Genomic DNA, 25,684 nt, shown 5'->3' on the forward strand with positions numbered 1-25,684 from the left:
CAAAACTGTGCTCTTACCCTGCTAATTGAACCTTCACACTCTGCTCTTACTGGTGCAATGTGCAATTAATGAAGATGGGCCACCAGACTGGTCCAATTTAGCCATGAAACCTCCCACACTAAAATGACAGGTGTTTCAGTTATTTTGTCCAACCCCTGTATATATACACATATATACACACACACACATAAGAAGTCACATGGGGCCTAACGTGGCTTTCTCTGTGGGAACACTGGCTGGTGATAAGTAGTGGCCGCAAACTGGACACTTGTCTGAGGAGGCATGGGGTGATCCAGCTCACCTTGATCAGATCAGGGTTGTGCAAGTGGCAGTAGATTCACGATCAGAAACTGGAAATGACGAGATTGGGAGACAGGAGGGGAAAAATCCAGAGAAATACTGTCATTTACAATAATTGAAATTAAATTAAATTGAAGTCTGTATGGAGGTCATTTAAAAAATGTGCAGAAAAAAGAATTTGCTGCTTTTGAGGTGCTCTAAGATAGACAGGCGCTCCGTCCAGACGATCACTGGGCCACAACGTCCACCCAAACCCTATGCTTGTACGAAACGATACCATACCGTGCTGAAGAAGAAAATGATTTTAGCTGCTACTACTGTTTCTAGTCGGGCTCTGTGCTTTTGTTCATTTTCATAAATAGTAACGAGTGGTACAGTTTCAGTTTCCACATCTGTTCAGCATTGCTTCACATCAGCACAGAGATCGAGGCGAGTATGTGATCAGGAACACATGCATGTAACGTCGGTTTGCAGCAAAACTTAAAGCTGAAACACCAAATACCTTTCGGTTGATTGAATACATTCAGTGGAAAATATCTCGACTTTATTTTGAGCCAAAATATTTGTGTAAAGTATTCTGCAGAAGACGAGCATGTGGCTGTTCTCTTCTTGCATAATCTGCACTGACAGGAGGTATTTGTCATTGTTTATAATATTATTTATGATGCTTGGGGGTGTTTTAACTATAAGCTATAAATGTCAAGACGGCATGAAAAGTCGTGCTGAGTCTCTGCTGGGGTAAATAAGAAACGGCTTTGATTTAAATATGTTTGAAGCAAATTGATGGAAAAAGACAGTAAAAAAACATACTGAATAAAATCAAGCGTCTAATGTAAAATGACTAGCAGGGCAGTCCAGTGCTCAAGCACGCAGGGTTGCTACTGCACAGATTTAAATAAGCTGAGGACATGGGTTCAAATCCTGTTTCTTTCCACCTCTTAAAAACATGCTAGGAGGTGGAGTGGCTACTTCAAATTACATCTGCAGGACCTAAAAAGAGTAAACAAATCTTGAATGTCCAACAAGCTCTTAGTCAGGTGTCCAAATACTTTTGGCCATATAGTGTATGTGCTATTTAGTACCAAACTCAGAATCTTTGAGACTGTAAGGCATCAACACCAACCGCTGTGCTTCAGTCAGGCATTCATTCATTTCCAATAACTTTAATCCTAGTCAGGGTTGCCAGGTCATCAAAATGTATAATTTTGGAAAAACAGGGACCGGGATGCAGCAAGTGACTGTCTGACAGACTGACGGACAGACTGATGTCCTGCACTGTGCTGCAGTCCTGTCCACAACACACACAAACTTTTACTAACACTTATACACACACACACACACACACACACACACACACTCAAACTTTCACTAACACTTATACAAACACACACTCAAACTTTCACTAACACTTATACAAACACACACACACACACACACACTTTCACTAACACTTATACAAACACACACACTCACTCACACACACTCAAACTTTCACTAACACTTATACAAACTCAGTAACACACACTCACACTTGCTCACTCAAACTCACTCACAAACACACACAAACTTTCACTAACACTTACACAAACTTAGTACACACACACACAAACACACACAAACTTTAACACTCAAACTCAAAAACACTCTTTCCCAAACACACCAACACACATTCACAAAAACTCAATCACACACACACACACACACACACACACACACACATATATACTCACTCAAACACACCAACACACACTTATTGAAACTCACTCACGTTAACACTCATGTTCAAATAATAATAACACCAGTAATTGAAGCAAATATAATTTAATATCATTTAACAGACATGTGACATTAAAATAAATTCCCTTTAATGGGATGTACAGTGACACCGTGACAGTTTTGGCATAGTATTAAGAAACATTATTTCTGTTCTGACATAGAAAAAAGACAAAACATGCTTAAGGATAACTGTGTGAAGCACATTGGTCTGAGGGTGTGGATATCGTGGTCAGTTTGGATGGTTGGAACAGGATATGAACATGTCAGAATAAATCCTGTTTCTACAGTTTTACAACCAACCACCCACCCGACATACATACCCACACACTTCAAATCAATCTGCTCTAAAGTGCTCGATGCATGAGTGAACAGAGAGCTTTACCATGACGCTAGCTCAGCACAGCCAGGTTTATTCACCTGAACAAGCATTTACAGGTAAGAATTACTGGTACCACAGGGGTGAAGAGGAATTCATTTTTAGAAATGTTCACACATTTTCCATCAGGAATCGAATTCTGATGTTTGTCTTTACTTTAACAAAAGAAATTAAAATAAAACCCATTAGACATTTATCTGTAAAGCAAGTTTGCACTGACGAACCAAGAGAACAACAGATTTTAACAGAAAGATTTAACAAAGAATCAAGACATTAGAAAAATTAAGCATGAAAATTACAAGGTCGACAAAATGAAATACAAAACAATGATTCTCCTAAAGCAAAGACAGTGAATCCAAACTTTTGGCTTATCGCTCTTCAGTTCTTTGATATCCACTTTCTTCAGTTATTAATTCTAGCTTTTATTTAAAATACCAACGTTAACGATACAATAAAATTTTTATTAGAAAAATAGAAATTGCTTGAAGGATACGGAGTGTAAAAAATAAAGCGCAATCCAGCTGCTGATATGTTACCATAGAAACCACTTCATAAAAGCTGGTAAAGGTGAAAAACTAGAAAGATTTTAATATTTAACTATTTGGATTAAACAGGGTTACACTTTAGGTGGTGGTGTTTATCATGTCAGTCCATTATTTGCTTAAACAGGACAGTTTGGCATTGGTGTGACTTCTTACTGACAAATTTCATCATCACAATAACCAAAACAACTTTTCACAACCAAGATTTTCAAATTCAAACACATGATGTTTCATAGGTTGGGGTCGATATGTGACTGAACCTTGTTGTCAGTCAGAATCACACACAATCACAGATCAAAATAGATTGGATTTGACCCTTCCTGTTCAATCCACCAACACCCTAACTAACACCCAACCAGCATTGTAGCCCAGTACTGTTTAAGACATTTATACACAAACAAAGGTTTTTTTTAATTTGCTAAGTAGCACAAAGAAAGAGAAAACATGTAAAATTACAGTAAACAATGTGGCACAATTTGGGTAAAATTAGTGACCTTTTTACTTGTCTATTATGAAGCAAGCTGTGCATTGTTAGGCTTGTTCAGCTGCTGTCCATGTAAAAAGCTTTAAGTTTGGAATTTTGAAACAAAGGTCAGCAGCCTTAAAGATTGAACAATTAAAGCATGTTTGACTGTAGACAGTGTCACCCATGTTTGAGCAGTTTCTAACTGATGAGAGACAAAAAATGTTTTTTTCTGGTGCTTCATGAAAAACATCTGGTCACCTGAATACATTTCCGCTGAGAGTAAGGTGACAGTTTGGGTTTTCATTCCTTGATTCATTAGAACCCCAAGACTGGCATGTAATCAATTTCCCTTACAAGAGTATGTAAACTGTACCATTAAGTCTAGGCTAATGCTGAAGTTAGCTCATTAACCCACATATCGTGTCTCACACCTCTGAAATAGCTCGAGTTAGCACAGACAGACTCACGTTTAACCTGAGACGAAGCTTTAAGACTTTTATTAAAAACCATTAAAGAAATGAATACATTTCTTATAAACTGTTGTGTATCGAGCTCTGTGTTTGCATTAGTATACCAGCACACTTGCACTAAGAAAGAGAACTTGCTCTATTTGCTAGTATTTGCTGAATTGTATCGTGCAGCTTGAAGCTACTAAGAACTCATGATTAGAACCCGACATTTATCTGCTCCACTCCTCATGAGTGATAGCAAAGTGGCACTTTATTTCTGAATGTCAGAGTTAATCAGGAACAGTGCAGAAATGTCATCAGCTTTAGGACTCAGTGAGGGAAGAGGGAGATTGTGAGAGGGTGAATAGGAGTGTGACGTGATGCACAGGGACGTGACTGGCCCTTCGATGCTTTCTATTTTAAACCGAAATGCCATCTTCTGCCTATTCACCCCTTTCACTCCATCATTGATTTATTTCTCTAAATGGTTCTGTGTTACTTGCAATGGCATCAGTACAGCCGGCCATATTTAAATGTACATTATATACAAGAATGTTAAAAAAAATACTTATATAGTTACATATGTTTATACAGTATTCTTTAAATGCTCTATTCCATGTCATATTAGTCAAATGATTTCACATAAGATGCATGGTTTCACATAACCATTAACAGAACCATAAAAAATAAACAAAATAAAAAAGAAACACCTCAAGCTTGACCCATTGGAAAAACATGGACAGAAAGGTCTACAGGCAATACCATTAGTGTAAATGGTAACCATGCATTTCTATTTTTGGTTTCATGGCAATTCAAATGAAAACTTGCACATATTTCCACAGTGTGCAAACACGAATAAGAAAAACAGATCGAGATGCAGATGTAATCTTCTGTTCCCTGATTGTCTTTCAAACTGTCTATTCTAACCAGGGGTCTCATTTATAAAACATCCACATGATCAGATTAGTCGCTAGATTCCAAGGATTCTATCTTTGGGTAAAGTGGCGTACAAACAGGGACTCATAAAGACAAACGTAAATGCAAAAGGTTCTTACTCTTATCTACATGCAAGCATGCAAGTGTAGATTTCTCTGTGCTCACACAACTGTGTTAGTGCACAATCAATGTTTACCTGATGCAGGACTTTTACTTATGCCAGGCCTGGATACATTAGTGACCCTTATTATTAAAATAGTCGTCTTCATAAAGAGACTTCCACAGTTTCAAAATCCAAACATGACATGGCAAAGGAAGGCCAATCTGAAAGCACAGCCGAGAGATTTGGTTGAATACTAGTTGAGTAATACAGTGTATCACAAAAGTGAGTACACCCCTCACATTTCTGCAAATATTTCATTATATCTTTTCATGGGACAACACTATAGACATGAAACTTGGATATAACTTAGAGTAGTCAGTGTACAGCTTGTATAGCAGTGTAGATTTACTGTCTTCTGAAAATAACTCAACACACAGCCATTAATGTCTAAATAGCTGGCAACATAAGTGAGTACACCCCACAGTAAACACGTCCAAATTGTGCCCAAATGTGTCGTTGTCCCTCCCTGGTGTCATGTGTCAAGGTCCCAGGTGTAAATGGGGAGCAGGGCTGTTAAATTTGGTGTTTTGGGTACAATTCTCTCATACTGGCCACTGGATATTCAACATGGCACCTCATGGCAAAGAACTCTCTGAGGATGTGAGAAATAGAATTGTTGCTCTCCACAAAGATGGCCTGGGCTATGAGAAGATTGCTAACACCCTGAAACTGAGCTACAGCATGGTGGCCAAGGTCATACAGCGGTTTTCCAGGACAGGTTCCACTCGGAACAGGCTTCGCCAGGGTCGACCAAAGAAGTTGAGTCCACGTGTTCGGCGTCATATCCAGAGGTTGGCTTTAAAAAATAGACACATGAGTGCTGCCAGCATTGCTGCAGAGGTTGAAGACGTGGGAGGTCAGCCTGTCAGTGCTCAGACCATACGCCGCACACTGCATCAACTCGGTCTGCATGGTCGTCATCCCAGAAGGAAGCTGACGCACAAGAAAGCCAGCAAACAGTTTGCTGAAGACAAGCAGTCCAAGAACATGGATTACTGGAATGCCCTGTGGTCTGACGAGACCAGGATAAACTTGTTTGGCTCAGATGGTGTCCAGCATGTGTGGCGGCGCCCTGGTGAGAAGTACCAAGACAACTGTATCTTGCCTACAGTCAAGCATGGTGGTGGTAGCATCATGGTCTTGGGCTGCATGAGTGTTGCTGGCACTGGGGAGCTGCAGTTCATTGAGGGAAACATGAATTTCAACATGTACTGTGACATTCTGAAACAGAGCATGATCCCCTCCCTTCGAAAACTGGCAGTTTTCCAACAGGATAACGACCCCAAACACAACCTCCAAGATGACAACTGCCTTGCTGAGGAAGCTGAAGGTAAAGGTGATGGACTAAACCCAATTGAGCACGTGTGGCGCATCCTCAAGTGGAAGTTGGAGGAGTTCAAGGTGTCTAACATCCACCAGCTCCGTGATGTCATCATGGAGGAGTGGAAGAGGATTCCAGTAGCAACCTGTGCAGCTCTGGTGAATTCCATGCCCAGGAGGGTTAAGGCAGTGCTGGATAATAATGGTGGTCACACAAAATATTGACACTTTGGGCACAATTTGGACATGTTCACTGTGGGGTGTACTCACTTATGTTGCCAGCCATTTAGACATTAATGGCTGTGTGTTGAGTTATTTTCAGAAGACAGTAAATCTACACTGCTATACAAGTTGTACACTGACTACTCTAAGTTATATCCAAGTTTTATTTCTATAGTGTTGTCCCATGAAAAGATATAATGAAATATTTGCAGAAATGTGAGGGGTGTACTCACTTTTGTGATACACTGTATACTATAAATACACTCACCAAGTGCTTTATTACTACATTTATTATTTTATGAGCTACATCTACCCTACACACAAACTTTGTGAGTATACAATTACTGTAACCCATCTGCTGAACTGTACCTTTTTAACAATTTAAAAGGGACCCCGAGAGGACCCCTAGTGGTTAAGGTACCAGACTAGTAATCAGAAGGTCGTTGGTTCAAGCCCCACCACTGCCAGGTTCCTGCTGTTGAGCCCTTGAGCAAGGTTCTTAACCCTCAATTGCTCAGACTGTTTACTGTAACTATAATGTAAGTCGCTTTAGATAAAGGCGTCTGCTAAATGGCAAAAATGTGAATGTAAAACGAATTATGTTTGGGTGGTGGATAATTCTTTAGCATTGCAGTAACACTAACATGGTAATGATATGGTTGGTAGTTAGTTATTTGGTTTTATTGGCATATTAGCTACATAAGCTACCCTTCATGGCATACACTTGGTGTTCACATGACTGTTGTCGTCTGTTTAATGCTATGGTCTAAGATCCTGATTTCTCCTGGTGGAGTGTTTTTCAACATGTTAAAGATTCCTTCTGAGTGATATGTTAATATGCTGGACGTGCTGAAATTTGGACTTATAGACAAATATCTAAAAAGACTAAATCTAATAAAGTATCCATATACTTTATATTTTATCATACATGGATATTTGAGGGCATTTTCTAGATGAAGCTGAGGTGTGCAAGATTATAAGAATTTGCCATTTGCCACAGGTCATGTGTAGAAAGGATTTAAGAGCATTTTGTTCAGCATAAAGACATTTTATAAATAATTCACATGAACATTTTTTTATAAATGAGACCCCTGGTGATTAGTATCAAGCCTCAGGATTGGCTCACATGATTAGGAGCAGAAACAGGACTGTCTGTATTGGCTTAGCCGCTGAGAGGATGGAGGTCCACTTTCACCTTCTCGCCGCTACTCAGCATGCCCACAGTGGGGTAGAATCCTCCAACCGGCACCACCACCTCCTTCCTCCCGATAATCTTCCCATTGCGGGTAAAGAACACCTAGGAGCGACAGAAAGTCACATTCACAATGAAGCAGGTACACAGCAACTGATTTCTAAATTTGTATGAAGCAAACATGAAGTGAAGTCACACTCAATGGCCACTTTAATAGAAACATCTTACTAATACTGGGTAGCATCTCCCTATTAAGATAGATAGACAGACAGACAGACAGACAGACAGACAGACAGACAGATAGATAGACAGATAGATATGACAGATAGACTTTATTTAACCAGAGGGAATTTTTTGAACAGTCCGTATTCTTGGTTAAAATGATGTAAACATTGACCCGACATTAACCCTATTAAACTCGCCACACATTCATGTCTAATGCCTGACTTCACAAATGCTCTTTTAACCAAATGGGCACAAATTCTCACAGACATACTGCAAATCTGTGTACAATTTTCCCAGAAAAGTTGACGCTGTTTTAGCAGCAAACTGTATATAAATGGAGTGTATTTTAGTAAAACATATGAAGTAACTACACAGTTTATTGGGAAAGAGACGGAAGAAGGAAAAATGTTTAACACTGAAGGTTGTAAAAACAAAAGCATAACATTACAGGGTTGCAGCCTGCGGACGCACTGTTGTAATAATGTGTACAGTACGACGACCAGCATGACTATTCATGGCATTTCAGGGCATCGTAGTACACACATCAATATTTGTAGCAAGTTACCCAGTAACCCTAATAGAAAGAATCAAAAGCACATACACAAAGCTGCCTTTTAACTTTTTTTATAAAAACAATATAGCTTTTACATGAATCAGTATCCACCAAAGAGAGTAATGATTAATAGATCTAACTGTCAAATGAAGGCTTTGAGGTTTTGCCAGAACAAATGACGGTCTGTCTGAGAGCAGCTGTTATGAAAGATAAATACGGCTATTTATTCTCCTAACAGCACCATCGCACCTGATAATGAGAGAGACTGGGTCACAGACAGCCTGCCAGAGCCAGAGAAAAAAACGACTGCATGTTGAAGAACCGAATAGTACAGTGACAAATAACCTATATGTGTGAGAGAGTGAGCGCATATGTACATGTTCATGTTTGTGTGTGCATGTGTGTGTAAGAGTGGCCAAAACAAAAGAGTCCTGAGCAGACTGATGTTCTTCAGCCCTACAAAATTAAGTTTTGTATATTGGGAACCGGCAATCTGGTTGTGCAGTGGTAAATTGCACTAGCCCAGGACTGCTGGGATCCAGGGTTTGTTCAGGTGTCTACATACAGACATGATTGTCTATGTCTGAGGAGAGATGGCTGAGGCCTGAGGATTGATGTTCTGCTAAATTGCGCCTGGTGATTCAGGGAAAGCCGGACTCGCTGCAACTGTGACCAGAATAATTTAATTTTATTATTATTATTATTAATTTTATTAGGATTTAAACCTCATGTTTTACACACTTTGGTTACATTCATGACAGGACGGGTAGTTACTGGTTACACAAGATTCATCAGTTCACAAGTTTCAATGTCAAACACAGTCATGGACAATTTTGTATCTCCAATTCATCTCACTTGCACGTCTTTGGACTGTAGGAGAAAATCAGAGCTCTAGGAGGAAACCCACACAGACACGGGAAGAACATGCAAACTCCACACAGAAAGGACCTGGGAATCGAACCCAGGACCTTCTTGCTGTGTGTTGACCCACCATGCCACCCAGTGACCAGGATAAAATGGCTTTAATAAGTGGCAGTAAAATCAAATTGCAGGTATTGCACATCTCTCATGACTGCACACTTTTAAACTGAACAATGCTTCTATATTCTTCTTCTACTACAATGCAGTTCTACAAGTACATGGTGCTAACTCACGGGTCAAAGTTAAACTAAATCTTTCAAAAAGCAGAATAAGTGTGGCTTTATGATTTAAAGAATGTAGCTTCTGTCCTGCAGAACAACTCACCATAACCTTCCTGCCGTCCTGGTCTTGTTCTAGTTCAGCATCGCCTCCCTCGTCCTCTTCATCCTCATCGTTTAGGTACAGTACGTTCCGAACTCTGCCCTGTTTGGGAAACTCGACCATATCTTCTCCATCATCAATCTCGTCTGACAGAAAGAAAGAAAGACAGATGAGCAGATGAAAAGAATAATTCACACACTTGTGCTAGTGATAGCTCTGGCAAATCCTGAAACTCCCAGAGATGTGCTGATGGACCGTTAACCATCCAGTGAAAGTGAAATGATCAGGTTTTTCAAATGGTTTTAGCCTTGTGAATAAAAGCATCTACCAAATGAAACAGCTGAATTTTATGGCATTGCATGAATGCAATCCTCAATAACAATACACAGTGGATTCAAAAAATAATCAGACCCCCTGGAATTTTCAGCAATTTATTGTGATGTGGGTTTGAATCTAAATGGATATTATTGGTATTTACCATTTACCAGTTGCACTAGCACAAAACTTTACACTCAGCTGTACTATGGAGAGTTTACCAATGTGTGAGAAAACTTTGAGGCTAGGAATCTTAATGCAGTGTGGGATGGTTGATGAAAACATTTAGAATCTGTTGATTTAACTTGCCCTCTCTTGTCTAATCCAGGACATAAAACATCAAAAAGACAAGATTTTCCTAATTTATGCTTCTATAATTTATGGAAACATTTTCTTCATCTGGCTGGATGCAAGAGTGCACAAAAATGCACAAAAATATGTCAGGATTGTTATCCCTTCTTTATCATTTTGGGAGTATCAAAAGGATTTTTACAGACAAGAATGACCCAACAACATCAACTGCCAGCCCAGACATATGAAAAGGAACCACTGGAGTTGTGTGCAGATCATATATGCAGATAAAATACTTTAATCTGTGTTTTGTTAAGGTTCAACAAACCTCTAAACATCTGTTAAATCCTTTGTGATGCTTTACTGCGCTGCCCATTGGTAATACATTTACTTCATCTGGGTCACAAACTGTGGTCCGATGACCACTGGTGGTGTGCAAAACGGCCCTAGAAGGTAGGTACCCCCCATGAGCTGCCTGAGACCTACCAGTTTGTGTTTTGTAAAAATAAAGAGTTCTCTCAGAGCAAAATCAAACTAATTATAAAAAGAACAATGTCACTGATGGATCAAAACCCCCTGAATGTAAGAAAGAATGTGTGCCTCCTGTGTGCACAATGTGTTACTGCAGTGTGCCCAGTAAATCGGGGAAGATGGACCCAGTGCGACCCTGACCAGGATAAAGTGGCAATACATTGGATTAATCCAAATCTCAACCCAACTAAAATGCTGTAGCAGGACCTGTAGAGGGGTGTTCATGCAGTAATTTTGAGACTTGTGATTCACTAAGACAGTTTTGTAGAGCGAAATTAAGCCTCAGTTCTCAAAAGATTCAAGCCAGAAGTCAGAGGAAATGTCTGGCAAAAGATACTGCAGCTAAAGGAGGTTTTATCACTGATTAAAAACAAACTCAATGCAGAATTGTTTGATTCATTCAGAATTCATTTGTCTAGCATGATGACATAAACAGAAATTGAAAAACAAAAAGGTTCCTAAACTAATAAATCAAAGCTAGCAATGACTTAAATCAGCTTTAGCTGCCACATCTATCCAGCACGTACCTGCAACTATAAAACACTAACATTCTGTGCACTGACTCACCTTCATAGTCACGAGGGAACATGATCCCACAGCCCATGATGTCCCCCTCAAAGCAGCGGGGGCCAAATGGATCTCCCACTCCGCTGCCATGGAAGATCTTTCCATCATCTGTGGAATTAAGATTTATTGTAGTTATTGACTACTAGAAAATACATTTATTTTATGAATAATACAAATAATACAAAAAATACATCAAATAAACAAACATCTGAAAATTAAAAGATTAAAGAAATTGAAAAATTGAAACATTCAATTCAAATGATTCTGGTTGAAAGAGTCTGGCATGCTTTTGTGCTATAACAGCATGATGTATGATGTGAAATAGCGTCATGTTAAAAGTATTCCAGTCATAAAAATGTTTCCTCTTTCCACACACTGATAACACTGATAACAAAAGGACCTTTATAATTATCTGTGTTTAAACAAAGAGTGGCCAGGGCATCACAATTTTGATCTTAAAGTGAGGTAGTGAGTCATGGTTGGCATGGTTTAGATCAGAACAGAAGAAGAGACAGTGTGCCTGGAAAAAACCCAGACAGACACTTAAAGATGAGCAAGTGCTAAACTCCTCACAAACTACAGTCCCCGAACCCTGGATCTGTAATTAGCAATGTCTCAAGTCTAATATTTGTATTTATTTGTAAATACAATCACTTTTTGTGCAGTAAAACATCTAAATAATGCATAAAAAGTTTTTACAATTCTAAATGCTATGCAGCTAATCTGTTGCATTAGCGCTGTATTATGAATAGAGGTTACCTCTAGTGTGGTTGAAACTCAGCACTATTTGGCATATGAAGGCTGCTTTGGAAAGTAGGCAAGCATTAATCATTTCTTGGCAGAGCTTGAGCTTGGCATAGCCTCGACCTGAGAGCGGGTATGATTTAGTTTGAGGTAATGACATAGGCAGATTAGAAAGTGTCAGGATGATAATATACTCTCCGTTTCAGTACAGCACCAGCAGATTTGTCAAACTAGCCTATTTATTTTGATGTATACTGACTGCACATACACGGCAGACTAACGCTGCATCTTAAAACTACAGATAACATTTTTCTGAGCACCTCGAGGGTGGTGAGCCAGCATACAGGAATCACAAAGCATCTCTAGATGAATCAGTCAATGCTGGTAGAACAGTACAGTGATTCTATTACACACAAAAGATTCAAACCTGGATTTAAATGGTGTAGGATTAGTGTAATAAACTGCTGTACCACCCAAGCACCAGGCTGCAACATTTCTTGGAAAAATGATTACGATCAGAGGAGAATGAAAGCAGAATATTTCCTTTTTCTATTTTAATGCACTTTACCCCCCTTTTCTCCCAATTTAGCAAAGCCAATCCGCTGCTGGGGACCCTGACAGCGTCCAAGGATGGTGTATATTTGCCTGACACACACTCCCTCAGACGCATGCACAGACCACCAATCTCTTCTTATTCTCCCATACTTTGGTAGATTTGTGCGTGAGGTTGCTGCACTCCTTCATTTTCTGTACAGGTGCCCTGGACAACCAAGGTCCGTACACAGTGTTGATAACCAGACCCCTTAGTCCAGTCTTTCCCACCCAGCAGACTGGAAGCCAATTTTGTGTGCTGCAGGCATTAGCCAATTGTGCCTGCTAGAGCGCCCAGATGACCGGTAGCAGAGCCGAGATTTGAACCCGGGAGCTTGGAATCTCGGATTATCCCGCTGTGCCACCTGAATGCCCCCTTTTTTTTTTAAGGAAACCAACAGAGGCGCTCGGGTGGCTCAGCGGTAAATTAAGCTAACTCAGTAACACTGTGACCTAGGATCCAAAACCCCAGCGGTGCCATCAGTCGGCCGGGCTTTTACATATACACAGTTGGCTACATCTGAGGGTAAAGGAGAATGGCCAAAGCCACGCGATGGATTACGGTGCTGTCCGGAGTGTGTTACTGCACTGCACCCAGTGATGTCAGGGCAAACGGGACCCACTGCAACCCTGAGCAGGAAGGGGGTGGGGGGTAAGAGGTTAACATTTAATATTTTGAACTCAATGGAATAGCTGCAAATTTAGTCACATGATCTAATCACAGTTAATGTCACTGAAGGATAAAAGTGATATGACCTGGAATAAACTACCACATGTAATCATCTGGGGCGGGAGGGGGTTTCCAGACATGATACTTCAATTTGAGGTGACCTGATCTAAACTTAAATACTGAAGCCCTGAGCGAAACTTAAACATCCCTGTGTTGCTACAACATTCCACTCATGGTCAGGTCTTAATGATCCCAGAACTGTTGTGCTCTTAATTCCATGACAGTTTTCTCTACTCTCCGTCTAACTTCCAATGCTGTCTATGTTTGATCTGCCTGGCAGAATTCAAAACACAAGATACCAGAACAGAGACAACAACATTAAGTAAGAGAGTGAAAAAAAACCCAGTAAAAAGGTAGTGCGCAGACAAAAAGCCCCGTGCATTGTGTGCATGGATGGTAAATATTTGTAGAGTTGTCATGGGACCCGTCCCTGAATCAGGATCCTGCTTCAACAATCTCTATCAGTATATGGGAGGGTTATGGAGACACTGTATCATTAAGCCTAGCATGCAGGCCTCTGTCACAACACCACACCACAATCTCCAAAAACACTGCAAGCAGCGTAGTAGGGGGAAGATGGCCAAAAATAGATAGAGCAAAGGTGTGCTGTCTTGTCCTGCTGAAACACTTTCTGGCTCCTTAACGACAGGAAACAGTACGTCGGAAAGAATCTAATTATTTCCTCGAATGACAGGCCTTTTCTCCAGGGCCCTGTCTGGAAAATTGGAAGAGAGACGAGTATAGCAGGATGCTGCCATTTCTGCAAAACAACGTTGGGGCATTTTGGACTTGTTGGTTGCACTATGGAATTTCATTCAATCCGGACATAGCTCAGTATTTTTATCTTATCTGATAAACCGACACTACTTGTCTGCATTAAGGCTTTCCTCAGATGAAACAAACCCTAACGGCATGTACTTGGCCCTTCTGAGCTGATAAAACATTCTCAGAATGCAGAGACGTGGCCAAAAGAGAAAGCACTGCCGCATGCACCTAAAACTGGCATCAAATGCAATGACTCATAGGCTTGAGTCATAGATGGGGGCTCTATATAGACCGGGATGCCTTAATGAGGCATGGCCTCCTCACCTGGCCCGCTGCTGAGGCCCATCTAAGCTCCTTCAGGAGACATGCGCCATAAAGACGGCACAACTCGAGGTCCCAATAACAAACAGCAGAGGTCTGATTTCTGAGATAACGAGACAAGCTTCTCTACAGTTCAGGAAAGAATAATAGTGGAGGTGAGGGATGATATGATAAGCCAAGTGCAGACCTGATGGGCAGATTTACAGCATAGCATGCTTGGAATTTTGTTATGTAAATTATTAAGAAATGTAGTGCTGGAAAAAGTCATTACCAAATTCCAAACTTGGAAAAAAAATCCCCAAAAAGTGTTTTAATTCTGAAATGCTTGTTGGTTTGAGGGTAAGTCAATTCCCATACATCCTCCACTACTTTCCTCACTAACCAACAAATAAAACGGGACCTGTTCTGTCCTGGCTGGCTGTTTTTCAGCTGGCGAGAAGCTGCAGGAATTTATATTTCCTTTCAGATTTTTACATCCTCTCAGAATGCAGTGTCTGGCAGGAGCCGGATTTAAACTGTCACAAGCACAGAACCCAGAACCCTCCTAACCACAAAGAGATTCATGAATCTGTGTGTAGAGGGTTTATAAAGCCACACTGTACATTCTAGTGCCAAATGGCTAAAATCCATGAATTATTAGACATTTATGTTTTATCGCTTTATCCTGATCATACTCGTGGTGGGTCCGGCTCCCTGGCAATGCCATAGCACACCCCAGACAAGAGACAAATTCAGCAGGGCCTCTGCCACCCCACACACCCTTAGATATAGCCAATCATGTCTTAATGTAGATGCCTGGCCAAACACCACTGGCAGTTAGCCTAATTAAAGTTCTACTACTACTACTACTATTACTACTACTACTAATTTACCTCTGTGCCACCTGTGCGCTCTCATTTACTATACAGGCAATTCATATACAATTCAGCTTTGCATAAAATCTGACCTGACTGTTCAGGTTGTGGTCACATTGCTACAGTGTTTTGGTTAAGCAAACTAAAAGCAAACTAAAGCTTGTTAAATGTCAATTTTCGCAAATTTTACTAAAAGATGTAATTGATCCAATGCAACCAAAAATAAAAAAATATATCAATGCTTTCTCAAGCTTAAATTTACAGATTTTTTGTGCTACATGAGATTCTCATTGAGTCAAATGCGCACCACAAAGTTTTAGCACTGTGGAGGTTTGGTCACATAGAAGTGTTTTGATAGGCCTAACACTGATAAAATAAAAAAGAAAGAATGATTTGTCTTCAAATTACAAATTGTTAGTAATTTGTAGTAATAGCAGTAAAAATATCAAAATTTTTTGTAAATGCTGATTTTCTGCGTCTGTGGGTCAGTTTAGGATCAAGACTAGGAGCAAAGCCAGTTCTGAAAAAAACAGAAAACATATGCACCCCACCACCCAATGCTATAATGCTTTTGGAAAACTCATTTCTTCAACAGAACAGAATATTTTTTATTGAAAGAAGGTGGGACTCACCAGCATGATAAGCTACCGAGCCTCTGCTCCAGCCTGGATGCCTGTTCTTAGGGTAGTCCTGCAAAGGAAAAAAAAGACAAAAAACTAATTAAAACACTTGTCTATAAACAAAATGAAAAAGACACAGTCCCTGTAGGGTAGGCATGTCTGAAGTCTAACAGTAAAACAACATTTTGCCCAATTTTTTAAATTGTGTTTAGTGTTTAGTTACAGTCATTGCTGCTAAAGGTGTTGCAATAAGGTATTACATTAAAATATACATTTTATAAATAAAACAAGTGTTGTATAACTTAGTTTTTTAGATAGATAGATAGATAGATAGATAGATAGATAGATAGATAGATAGATAGATAGATAGATAGATAGATAGATAGATAGATAGATATTCAGGCCTCAGTAGCAAGTTACATAGATCAAAAGTAATAGTACACACTACAAAGTTTCACATTATACAAACAAGTACCTGCATAAATCACAACAATACAATACAGAGCCTGTGTGTACATATGGAGATGGCTGGTATAGATTGTAAAGTATCAATCTGTAAACATTGAACACCCACATACACAGATACAGTGCCTTGCAAAAGTATTCAGCCCCCTTGAACTTTTCAACCTTTTGCCACATTTCAGGCTTTAAACATAAAGATATGAAATTGTAATTTTTTGTGAAGAATCAACAACAAGCGGGACACAATCGTGAAGTGGAACGAAATTTATTGGATATTTTAAACTTTTTTTAGAAATAAAAAACTGAAAAGTGGGGCGTGCAATATTATTCAGCCCCCTTGCGTTAATACTTTGTAGCGCCACCTTTTGCTGCGATTACAGCTGCAAGTCGCTTGGGGTATGTCTCTATTAGTTTTGCACATCGAGAGACAGAAATTTTTGCCCATTCTTCCTTGCAAAACAGCTCGAGCTCAGTGAGGTTGGATGGAGAGCGTTTGTGAACAGCAGTTTTCAGCTCTTTCCACAGATTCTCGATGGGATTCAGGTCTGGACTTTGACTTGGCCATTTTAACACCTGGATAAGTTTATTTGTGAACCATTCCATTGTAGATTTTGCTTTATGTTTTGGATCATTGTCTTGTTGGAAGATAAATCTCCGTCCCAGTCTCAGGTCTTTTGCAGACTGCAACAGGTTTTCTTCCAGAATGGTCCTGTATTTGGCTCCATCCATCTTCCCATCAATTTTAACCATCTTCCCTGTCCCTGCTGAAGAAAAGCAGGCCCAAACCATGATGCTGCCACCACCATGTTTGACAGTGGGGATGGTGTGTTCAGGGTGATGAGCTGTGTTGCTTTTATGCCAAACATAACGTTTTGCGTTGTGGCCAAAAAGTTCGATTTTGGTTTCATCTGACCAGAGCACCTTCTTCCACATGCTTGGTGTGTCTCCCAGGTGACTTTTTATAGATATCTTTGAGAAATGGCTTTCTTCTTGCCACTCTTCCATAAAGGCCAGATTTGTGCAGTGTACGACTGATTGTTGTCCTATGGACAGAGTCTCCCACCTCAGCTGTAGATCTCTGCAGTTCATTCAGAGTGATCATGGGCCTCTTGGCTGCATCTCTGATCAGTCTTCTCCTTGTTTGAGCTGAAAGTTTAGAGGGACGGCCGGGTCTTGGTAGATTTGCAGTGGTCTGATACTCCTTCCATTTCAATATGATCGCTTGCACAGTGCTCCTTGAGATGTTTAAAGCTTGGGAAATCTTTTTGTATCCAAATTCGGCTTTAAACTTGATCTCGGACCTGCCTGGTGTGTTTCTTGGTCTTCATGATGCTCTCTGCGCTTTAAACAGAACTCTGAGACTATCACAGAGCAGGTGCATTTATACGGAGACTTGATTACACACAGGTGGATTCTATTTATCACCATCAGTCATTTAGGTCAACATTGGATCATTCAGAGATCCTCACTGAACTTCTGGAGTGAGTTTGCTGCACTGAAAGTAAAGGGGCTGAATAATATTGCACGCCCCACTTTTCAGGTTTTTATTTCTAAAAAAAGTTTAAAATATCCAATAAATTTCGTTCCACTTCACAATTGTGTCGCACTTGTTATTGATTCTTCACAAAAAATTACAATTTCATATCGTTATGTTTAAAGCCTGAAATGTGGCAAAAGGTTGAAAAGTTCAAGGGGGCTGAATACTTTTGCAAGGCACTGTATATACATACACATGTGCCACAATTCTGATACATTCAGTCTTCAGCTACTCCTGCCCCCCCTGCAAAGAGTTAAAGAGCCTAATGGCCCCGGGGACAAAGAATTTTCTGAGTCTGTCCATAGATCAGCTCTGCGACAGTAGTCTGTTACTGAACACACCTCTTTGTTTAAAAAAAAAAGTTGTGTTTAAATAAACAAAATGAAATTTTAGGATGGAAGGTTTATGTTTAAGCAGCTCATTCAGCTCCTCCACAATGATGTAGCTGCTCGTTGTAATAGATTAAACAATAATATGTTATGTTTGCATGTTTTGGGGAAACAGACTACCAGAAGGTTTTTAGAAAGCGGCACAGAATAAGTCTTTTGTTTTTCTTTTATTGATAAGATCAGAGAATGAGTCAGGGTCAATTATCGGAAATGTGTTTTCGCATTTGTGTCTCCACTAGACGAGCGAAGCACCTGCACAAGAGGTCTACAACTGTTATTTATTCCTGAAATGTTTTGCTTCTTTCTAATGTCTGAATCTACAGATGAGGCATTCAGCGCTCGGCTCTGCCGTTTATGTTAATGAGCTTATCAGATTTCAGGAGGGAACATTTTTACCTCAGTTGCCCTTGTAAATAATGGCTGACATCAGGTTGAGATAGTACAGCAGGTCAAATTAAACAGCATAAACATTTATCTGGGGGTGAAATGGTCTTCAAATATACTTCAGTTCATGAGACGGCTTCTCCATCACCAAAAACTGGCTAAAAGATGTGCCAGAAGAAGAAGCAGCTTTTTATTTGATCTAACCAGAAGTTTAAAGAGCCTGCAGTTTATTAGAGCTTCTGGAATGTTTTACTGGAATCAGGTTCAGGATGAGGAATCCGCTCAGCCCTCCAATTAGGCCGACTTTACCCGATCGCGTCTGCAACAGACGACAGCCAAGCATGTCCAGCGCCCAGCAAGCTGATAGCAGAGCAGAGACTCGATCTTACGAGCTTGAAATCTCAGCAGTCCTGGCCTGCTTGTTTTACCGCCCGAGCGTCTCCAAGGATTGTCTTTTAAAGTCTGTTTAGTTCATGTGTTCCAGACTGCAGATATTTGGATGCCACTGTACTTGTAACTTTTAAACATACCAGACTCAAAGATATTGATCAAACCTTTCAATTTGAATGATACACAAATAATGTTGCAAATGCGTGCTAGGAGATACTAAACCTTAAACTAGTTATAAAATTGCATTCATGTGGTTGGGTTGGCTGGCGGTGTGTGTGTGTGTGTGTGTGTGCACGCATGTGTGTGTGTGTGTGGGGGGGGGGGGGGGGGGGGGTACATGAAGTGCCAACGAAGGAAGAAGGAAAGGAAGGAGAAGAGACAATGGAATGCATGTTGCACTGTCCTTTTCAGCCTCATTTGTAACCACAAGATTTTTTGTAAATTTGTCTTTACAATTCTGTGGAAACTGTTTTGGTTTAGACACACAAAAGCCTGTGGCCGCCTGCAGAGTTGCGCTGAAAGCTGTGTGTCGTTTGATCTGTTTATCTAATTAGGAAAAGAGAGGGGGTGAGAGAGAACCAGAGCAAAACCTGATGGATTTACTGTCTTAGGGAAAAAAAGCTCCAGAAACCAGTCTTAGCAAGAACAACGATATACTTCAATGTCTGTCCTTTAATTGTTATCCCTTGGGTACAGTTAAGAATATGAGCAAGCTAAGGGGCATTAAGATTAGAGAATGATGCTAAACAAATAGAAAAGAAAGAGGAGAGATGGTGGCATGCCAGATAGACCCGATGAGCCTGGGACATTAGGAAACCTGGGGAAGGGGGGGATGTACAGAAAATTCTCCTCATATAAGTTAATTTTGTATACGTTTTAGGTCTGGCTCCTGACCCCATGATAAATATCTGCACATTCCATACATATTGAACTGCATCTGTGTTCCATATCAAGTTCCAGACACAAACACACACAAGCAAAAGCACTAAACCATAATACTACACACAGCACACTATCGTGTCCATCATGCAGGTAGCAAAAATAAAAATAAAATTGACAAAAATAGCCTTACTGAAATGTTCCTAATAAACCCATTTCATGTGTGAGATTAGAGAATCTATGTATAGATTAGTGTTAGGGTCACTGATCTCGTCCTGTCGGATCCATGTGCGGCTTTTTTATCTGTGTTTTCAATGCAACCTCCATTTCCACCCTGGGCCAAAATCAACATGTGGCTAAGAGGCTGCTGATGGAGGTAGGTGCTCATCTAAGATAATTAGCACAGGGGTAAATAAGGGAAGGTACAATACGGGCCCTGTGAACACCACAATGAGGGTAAGATGCAAGTGTTGAGAGATAGCATTATGCCAACCTCTCAACACTGCCGAATTATAAACATGGCTTTCAGCTTTCAGAAACAGATTTATTGTGTTGGGTTTCTGAAATGCAGCCGGCATTACAAATATAGACAAGTAAGCTTGTTTCATTGTTTCGAGGTTGGACATCCAATCAGATAAAGATCAGAACTGGACCATTTGTGATTTTAAAAGTATGTTTCTTATTCATTTTCTCCACAGACATTTCATAAAACCCACAAATGGGACAGTGGTAGCCTAGTGGGTAGAGCAATCAAAAGGTTGAGAGTTTGAATACAAGCCATACAGCCACTGTTGGGCCCGTGAGCAAGGCCCTTAAACCCCTTTTGCTCCAGGGGCTTCTTCTTCTTCTTCAAGTTAAGATTTTAAAACCCATGGATTTTGCCCCTTTATATCTCAATTTAGTCATTCCCAATTCTTGACAGTGAATCTGCTGCTGCTTGCACAACCCCGATCTGATCAAGGAGACCCAGATCACCTCACGCCCTCCTCAGACATGTATTCAGTCTGCAGCCGCTTCTTTTTACCTGCCAATTGTGTTCCCACACAGAGCTGTGGGAACTTATGTATGGAGAGGCCCGCTAAGCTCCATCTACATTTTTGGCATTTAGCAGACGCTTTTATCCAAAGCGACTTACAGTCATGACAGCATACTGTCTAAGCAATCGAGGGTTAATAGTCTTGCTCAAGGGTCCAACAGTGGGAAACCTGGATTACTAGTCCAGTATCTTAACCATTAAGCTACATTAAGTGACCCCACACACACAGGTGCCTGGACCAGTGCCGGGGATCACATATCCCAGTGGCAGCAGGAAGAGATCCCGACCCACCTTCCCTCCCTCAAACACAGCCAACTGCATTGATTGCATGGCTGGGATTTGAACTGGCAAGGTTACACTCCACAGCATTTGAACTCACGCTTTAGACCACACACATACTTTGTTTAAAAGGAAAGGACTACACCTCATTCATAATGTACAGCAAATGTCATTAAGGTTTTGTCTCTGACTAAAGGCTTTTAAATGTGTATCGTCATATAATTGTGTGTGTGTGTGGGGGGGGGGGGTTTACATGGAGCATAGCATGGCTCTCCGTACACAATTCGACTCTGTCTGGCAACCCAACATGGGTAGGTGATAAGCAGTCGGAGGCACGTGTTGGTGGTGATCCGGCTCTCCTTAATCTGACTAGATTGGGAGATAAAGTTGGTAAAATCAAGAAGAAAATAATAATAAAACTCCCAACCTGCTGATTAATATGCACATGAGACGTGATCTGTCAGAAACCGGATGCTGTGTGAAGCTTGACGGTCGATACAAGTAAAGAGTAATTAAGCGTCCCTGCAGTTACCTGCTTCATCACCTCTGTGGCTTCTGTGCATCTGAATTTTATTATGCAACATTAGTAGCAAAGGCCATAATGATCCAAGGCTGATTATAGCACCTTTGATGAACCCAAAAGCCCTCAACCCCCACATTCCCACTATTCGACCTACCATTTTCCCCATGGAGGCAGCAATAATCCCTCTCAGGCTGGCCACGAATGGAGTCAAGCTAATCTCTCGTGTAAGTAAACCGTGTGGGCTAAGTCCCGTCTCAGGAAAGCGACGCATCTGTTTGTTGCTTTGTCATTTTCGAGCAGCCTTTTGATTATGCATGGAATCCGAGGGAATGGAAAAAGTCTCGGCCGAGAGCACAAGTGCTGCGCAGACAGCGCTGACTGTTCTTTTCCTCGACCCGTCTCTTGTGGTGGAAAGAGCAAGAGGCGATTTGTCACGAGGCTGTTCCACATTTACGCGCTCTGCCTCGGGGCAGGTGAAAATGGATGTTGCACCATGTGTGGTTCCATTGCGCGGTCGCAGGAACGAAGAGGGTCTGAATGGCCGTTTTTGCTGCACCGAATATTCTGGGCTGTTTAACATTTTCCAAATCATAGAGACAAACGGGACTCTGAATAAAGCTCGCTATTTCAATAACGACCTGATAAAAATGGCAAAGATCTTACAGATACACTGATCAGCCATAACATTAAAACCACCTCCTTGTTTCTACAATGACTGTCCATTTTATCAGCTCCACTTACCATATAGGAGCACTTTGTAGTTCTACAATTACTGACTGTAGTCCATCGGTTTCTCTACATACTTTTTTAGCCCCCTTTCACCCTGTTCTTCAATGTTCAGGACCCTCACAGGACCACCACAGAGCAGGTATTATTTAGGTGGTGGATCATTTTCAGCACTGCAGTGACACTGACATGGTGGTGGTGTGTTAGTGTGTGTTGTGCTGGTGTGAGTGGATGACACAGCAGCGCTGCTGGAGTTTTTAAATACCTTATGAATATACCGTGTCCACTCTATTAGACACTCCTACCTAGTTGGTCCACCTTGTAGATGTAAAGTCAGAGACGATCGCTCATCTATTGCTGCTGTTTGAGTTGGTCATCTTCTAGACCTTCATCAGTGGTCACAGGACGCTGCCCACGGGGCGCTGTTGGCTGGATATATTTTTGGTTGGTGGACTATTCTCAGTCCAGCAGTGAAAGTGAGGTGTTTAAAAACTCAACTGGCCAAATCTGAAGGAGTTAAGATTGATTATGGATTTACATTCTTGCCACTGCAACAGGGACACGTACTGTCTGGTTAGAGCACAGGCTCAAGTAGTGGAGGAATACAGAGTGTCTAGTACATATGATCTGTACATGATACACAACCCTAAACACTCGTTCAACAATATATTTTTAAAAAACAGATTTTAAACACTGCTGTGCTTTTACTTACTCTTCGAGCAAGACCCAAGGCAATGTAGCACTTTTCACCAGGGTCCACGATCTCCACCTCAAAGTAGTGACTGCGTGTGCAGAGCGGCTGGCGAGCCTGAGCGAGTCCCACATCCATGATGCTCTTTCCTTTTCCTACATACTCCAGCAGCTGTGGGGGACATAACATCACAATAAATGCTTTAGCCCTGCTATTACACCAACAATTTGATAGAAATCGAAGAAAAACTAGACAGCAATGTCAAAAAGCTAAAGCTAAAGTTAATATGTGTAAAGGAAGTGTGAAAAAAAATCTACGTTTTCCCATAACTATACTTATTTAGCCAGGAAATCCACCATGTTTTTGTCTGTGAGCAGTAAACATGGGGTAAAGTGAAAGGCTACTGGTCCCTCGAAATCGTCAAATAGAATGTAAAACAACTGGACCAGTGTTTACCACCATACACTTGCTTTAATCCTGATGTTTTACGATTCTTTTTTCATCATCTTTAGCAGAAATTCATATCTAATTTCTAACATTAAGAACAATAAAATACTGATCAGAGCTTCTGTAAAGCACCTGAAACCAAATGTAAAGTGTAAGGTAACTAGTAATCCAGAATTAGAAACCGTGTGAAACGTTGTCCTGGACATTCAGTCCATCTTTTAGTTCTTACACAGAACAAAGACACAATGTAACCCACAACAGAGGAGTGTAATTACTTTCAGGCTTTAAACACTCTTCATTAATTGGCCCAAAGTTTCCGTTTGCGATGTCAAAATCATCTTGTGCCCAAGCAGTGGAAACAATCCTCCGATGCCATTTTCAACTCCTGGTATGCTTGTTTACCCCCAAAGAGGGACGGCTGCTCAGACATTCTGACAGACATATGAACTGGGGCTAAAAGCCATATGCTAGTCCAAAATCCTTGTGGTCTATATGTAAACCTCTCTTTATTTTTTCACATGGCAGAAAAGCCTCTGAGCTGGGTGAGTCAGCATACAAAGCTCAAAAAATTACTTTTACTAAAGCGTGAAAATGAACTATTAATCCATGCTAAATTCTGCAACTCTGATTTAGATTCTCTTTTCATCACTCGGGTCTGTTCGCACAGCAGGGGTGCAAAATCACATTCCTGGAGCACTGGAGACCTGTTCAGTAAGGCTTTTTGATGCTGGTTTCAGACTGTTTTATGAGAAAGCATATAGCAGTCTTCATCTCCATCAAACTGTATAGTTTTTTTATGAACTCTGCTGCAGCTGATGTAGCTCTATTATTCTCCTGAATCTCCTTTACTTTTCATGCCAGGACCAGCAGCATGCTCCCTTATGAATGCAGAGGTAAATTGCTGGAGTCACACCTTCCTGCCTACTCACTGCTGAGTAATGGGGAAGCTGGCAACTTCCAAAGGGTCCTGACAATTCCCAGCATGCTGTGTTAATAATGCTGACAGATCTGAATGGCTTGAGGCAGCCCTTACCCTCTAGCTCTAATTTGGGGTTGATATTGTTCTGTTGACCTGCTGTCCAGACAACAGGTGTCACCCTAGACAGGCTTTCTCCAGGTTCCTAAACTGTTCTGAAGCATCATGGAGGATGAGCATCTCAATTTTGCGCTTCAATCTTCAACAGTGTTTCTGATTTATGTGGGTCGACCTACAGTACGTTTGTTTTCACTTGTCGTTATGCTGTGGTTTATTACCATTGGGGGCGGCACTGTGGCTCAGTGAGTAGCACCGTTGCCTCACAGCTAGAAGGTCCTGGGTTCGATTCCCAGGTCAAGTGGTCCGGGTCATTTCTGTGTGGAGTTTGCATGTTCTCCCCGGGTCTGTGTGAGTTTCCTCCCACAATCCAAAAACATGCAAATTAGGTGAACTGGAGATACAAAATTGTCCATGACTGTGTTTAACATTAAAACTTAAACTGATGAATCTTGTGTAACCAGTAATTACCTGTCCTGTCATGAATGTAACCAAAGTGTGTAAACATGATGTTAAAATCCTAATAAATAAATAAATAAATAAATAAATAAATAACTAAAAGTAGAGACAATTCAATCAAGCCTCTTAATAGAAGGTATTAGATTGTATTTGGTATCCAGGCTTGGGACGGGCCCTAAGAGTGCACGGACAGGTGCGCCTCCCATTGGTTGGGCTGTTTTGGCCACTTTCCCCCCCTCAGACATTTGTCAATTCTGTCCATTCTGATGCCTACCAACCTATAGAACAGCCGAGATTTGAACCCTGGATCCCCAGATATCAACAACAGTGGGCTAGCATATTTCATCTTAATGAAGAT

At 40.8% G+C, this 25,684-nt stretch overlaps 1 protein-coding gene across 2 annotated transcripts in view; it reads right to left on the reverse strand.

Annotated features, from left to right (window-relative positions):
* Positions 1–7,505: 7,505 nt before the first annotated feature.
* The window catches only part of spryd3 (SPRY domain containing 3), a 41,104-nt gene continuing 22,925 nt past the window's right edge, over positions 7,506–25,684 (reverse strand). For both annotated transcript variants that reach the window (XM_063015841.1, XM_063015842.1), the window contains 5 exons: positions 23,409–23,558; positions 16,104–16,161; positions 11,467–11,574; positions 9,766–9,908; positions 7,506–7,847 (listed from right to left, as the gene is read on the reverse strand). In XM_063015841.1, coding sequence (XP_062871911.1) covers positions 7,713–7,847; positions 9,766–9,908; positions 11,467–11,574; positions 16,104–16,161; positions 23,409–23,558 — 594 coding nt within the window. In that variant the 3' untranslated portion in view covers positions 7,506–7,712. The remainder of the gene's footprint in view (positions 7,848–9,765; positions 9,909–11,466; positions 11,575–16,103; positions 16,162–23,408; positions 23,559–25,684) is intronic.

This window comes from Trichomycterus rosablanca, chromosome 19 (genome assembly GCF_030014385.1).
Source record: "Trichomycterus rosablanca isolate fTriRos1 chromosome 19, fTriRos1.hap1, whole genome shotgun sequence".
NCBI lineage: Eukaryota > Metazoa > Chordata > Actinopteri > Siluriformes > Trichomycteridae > Trichomycterus > Trichomycterus rosablanca.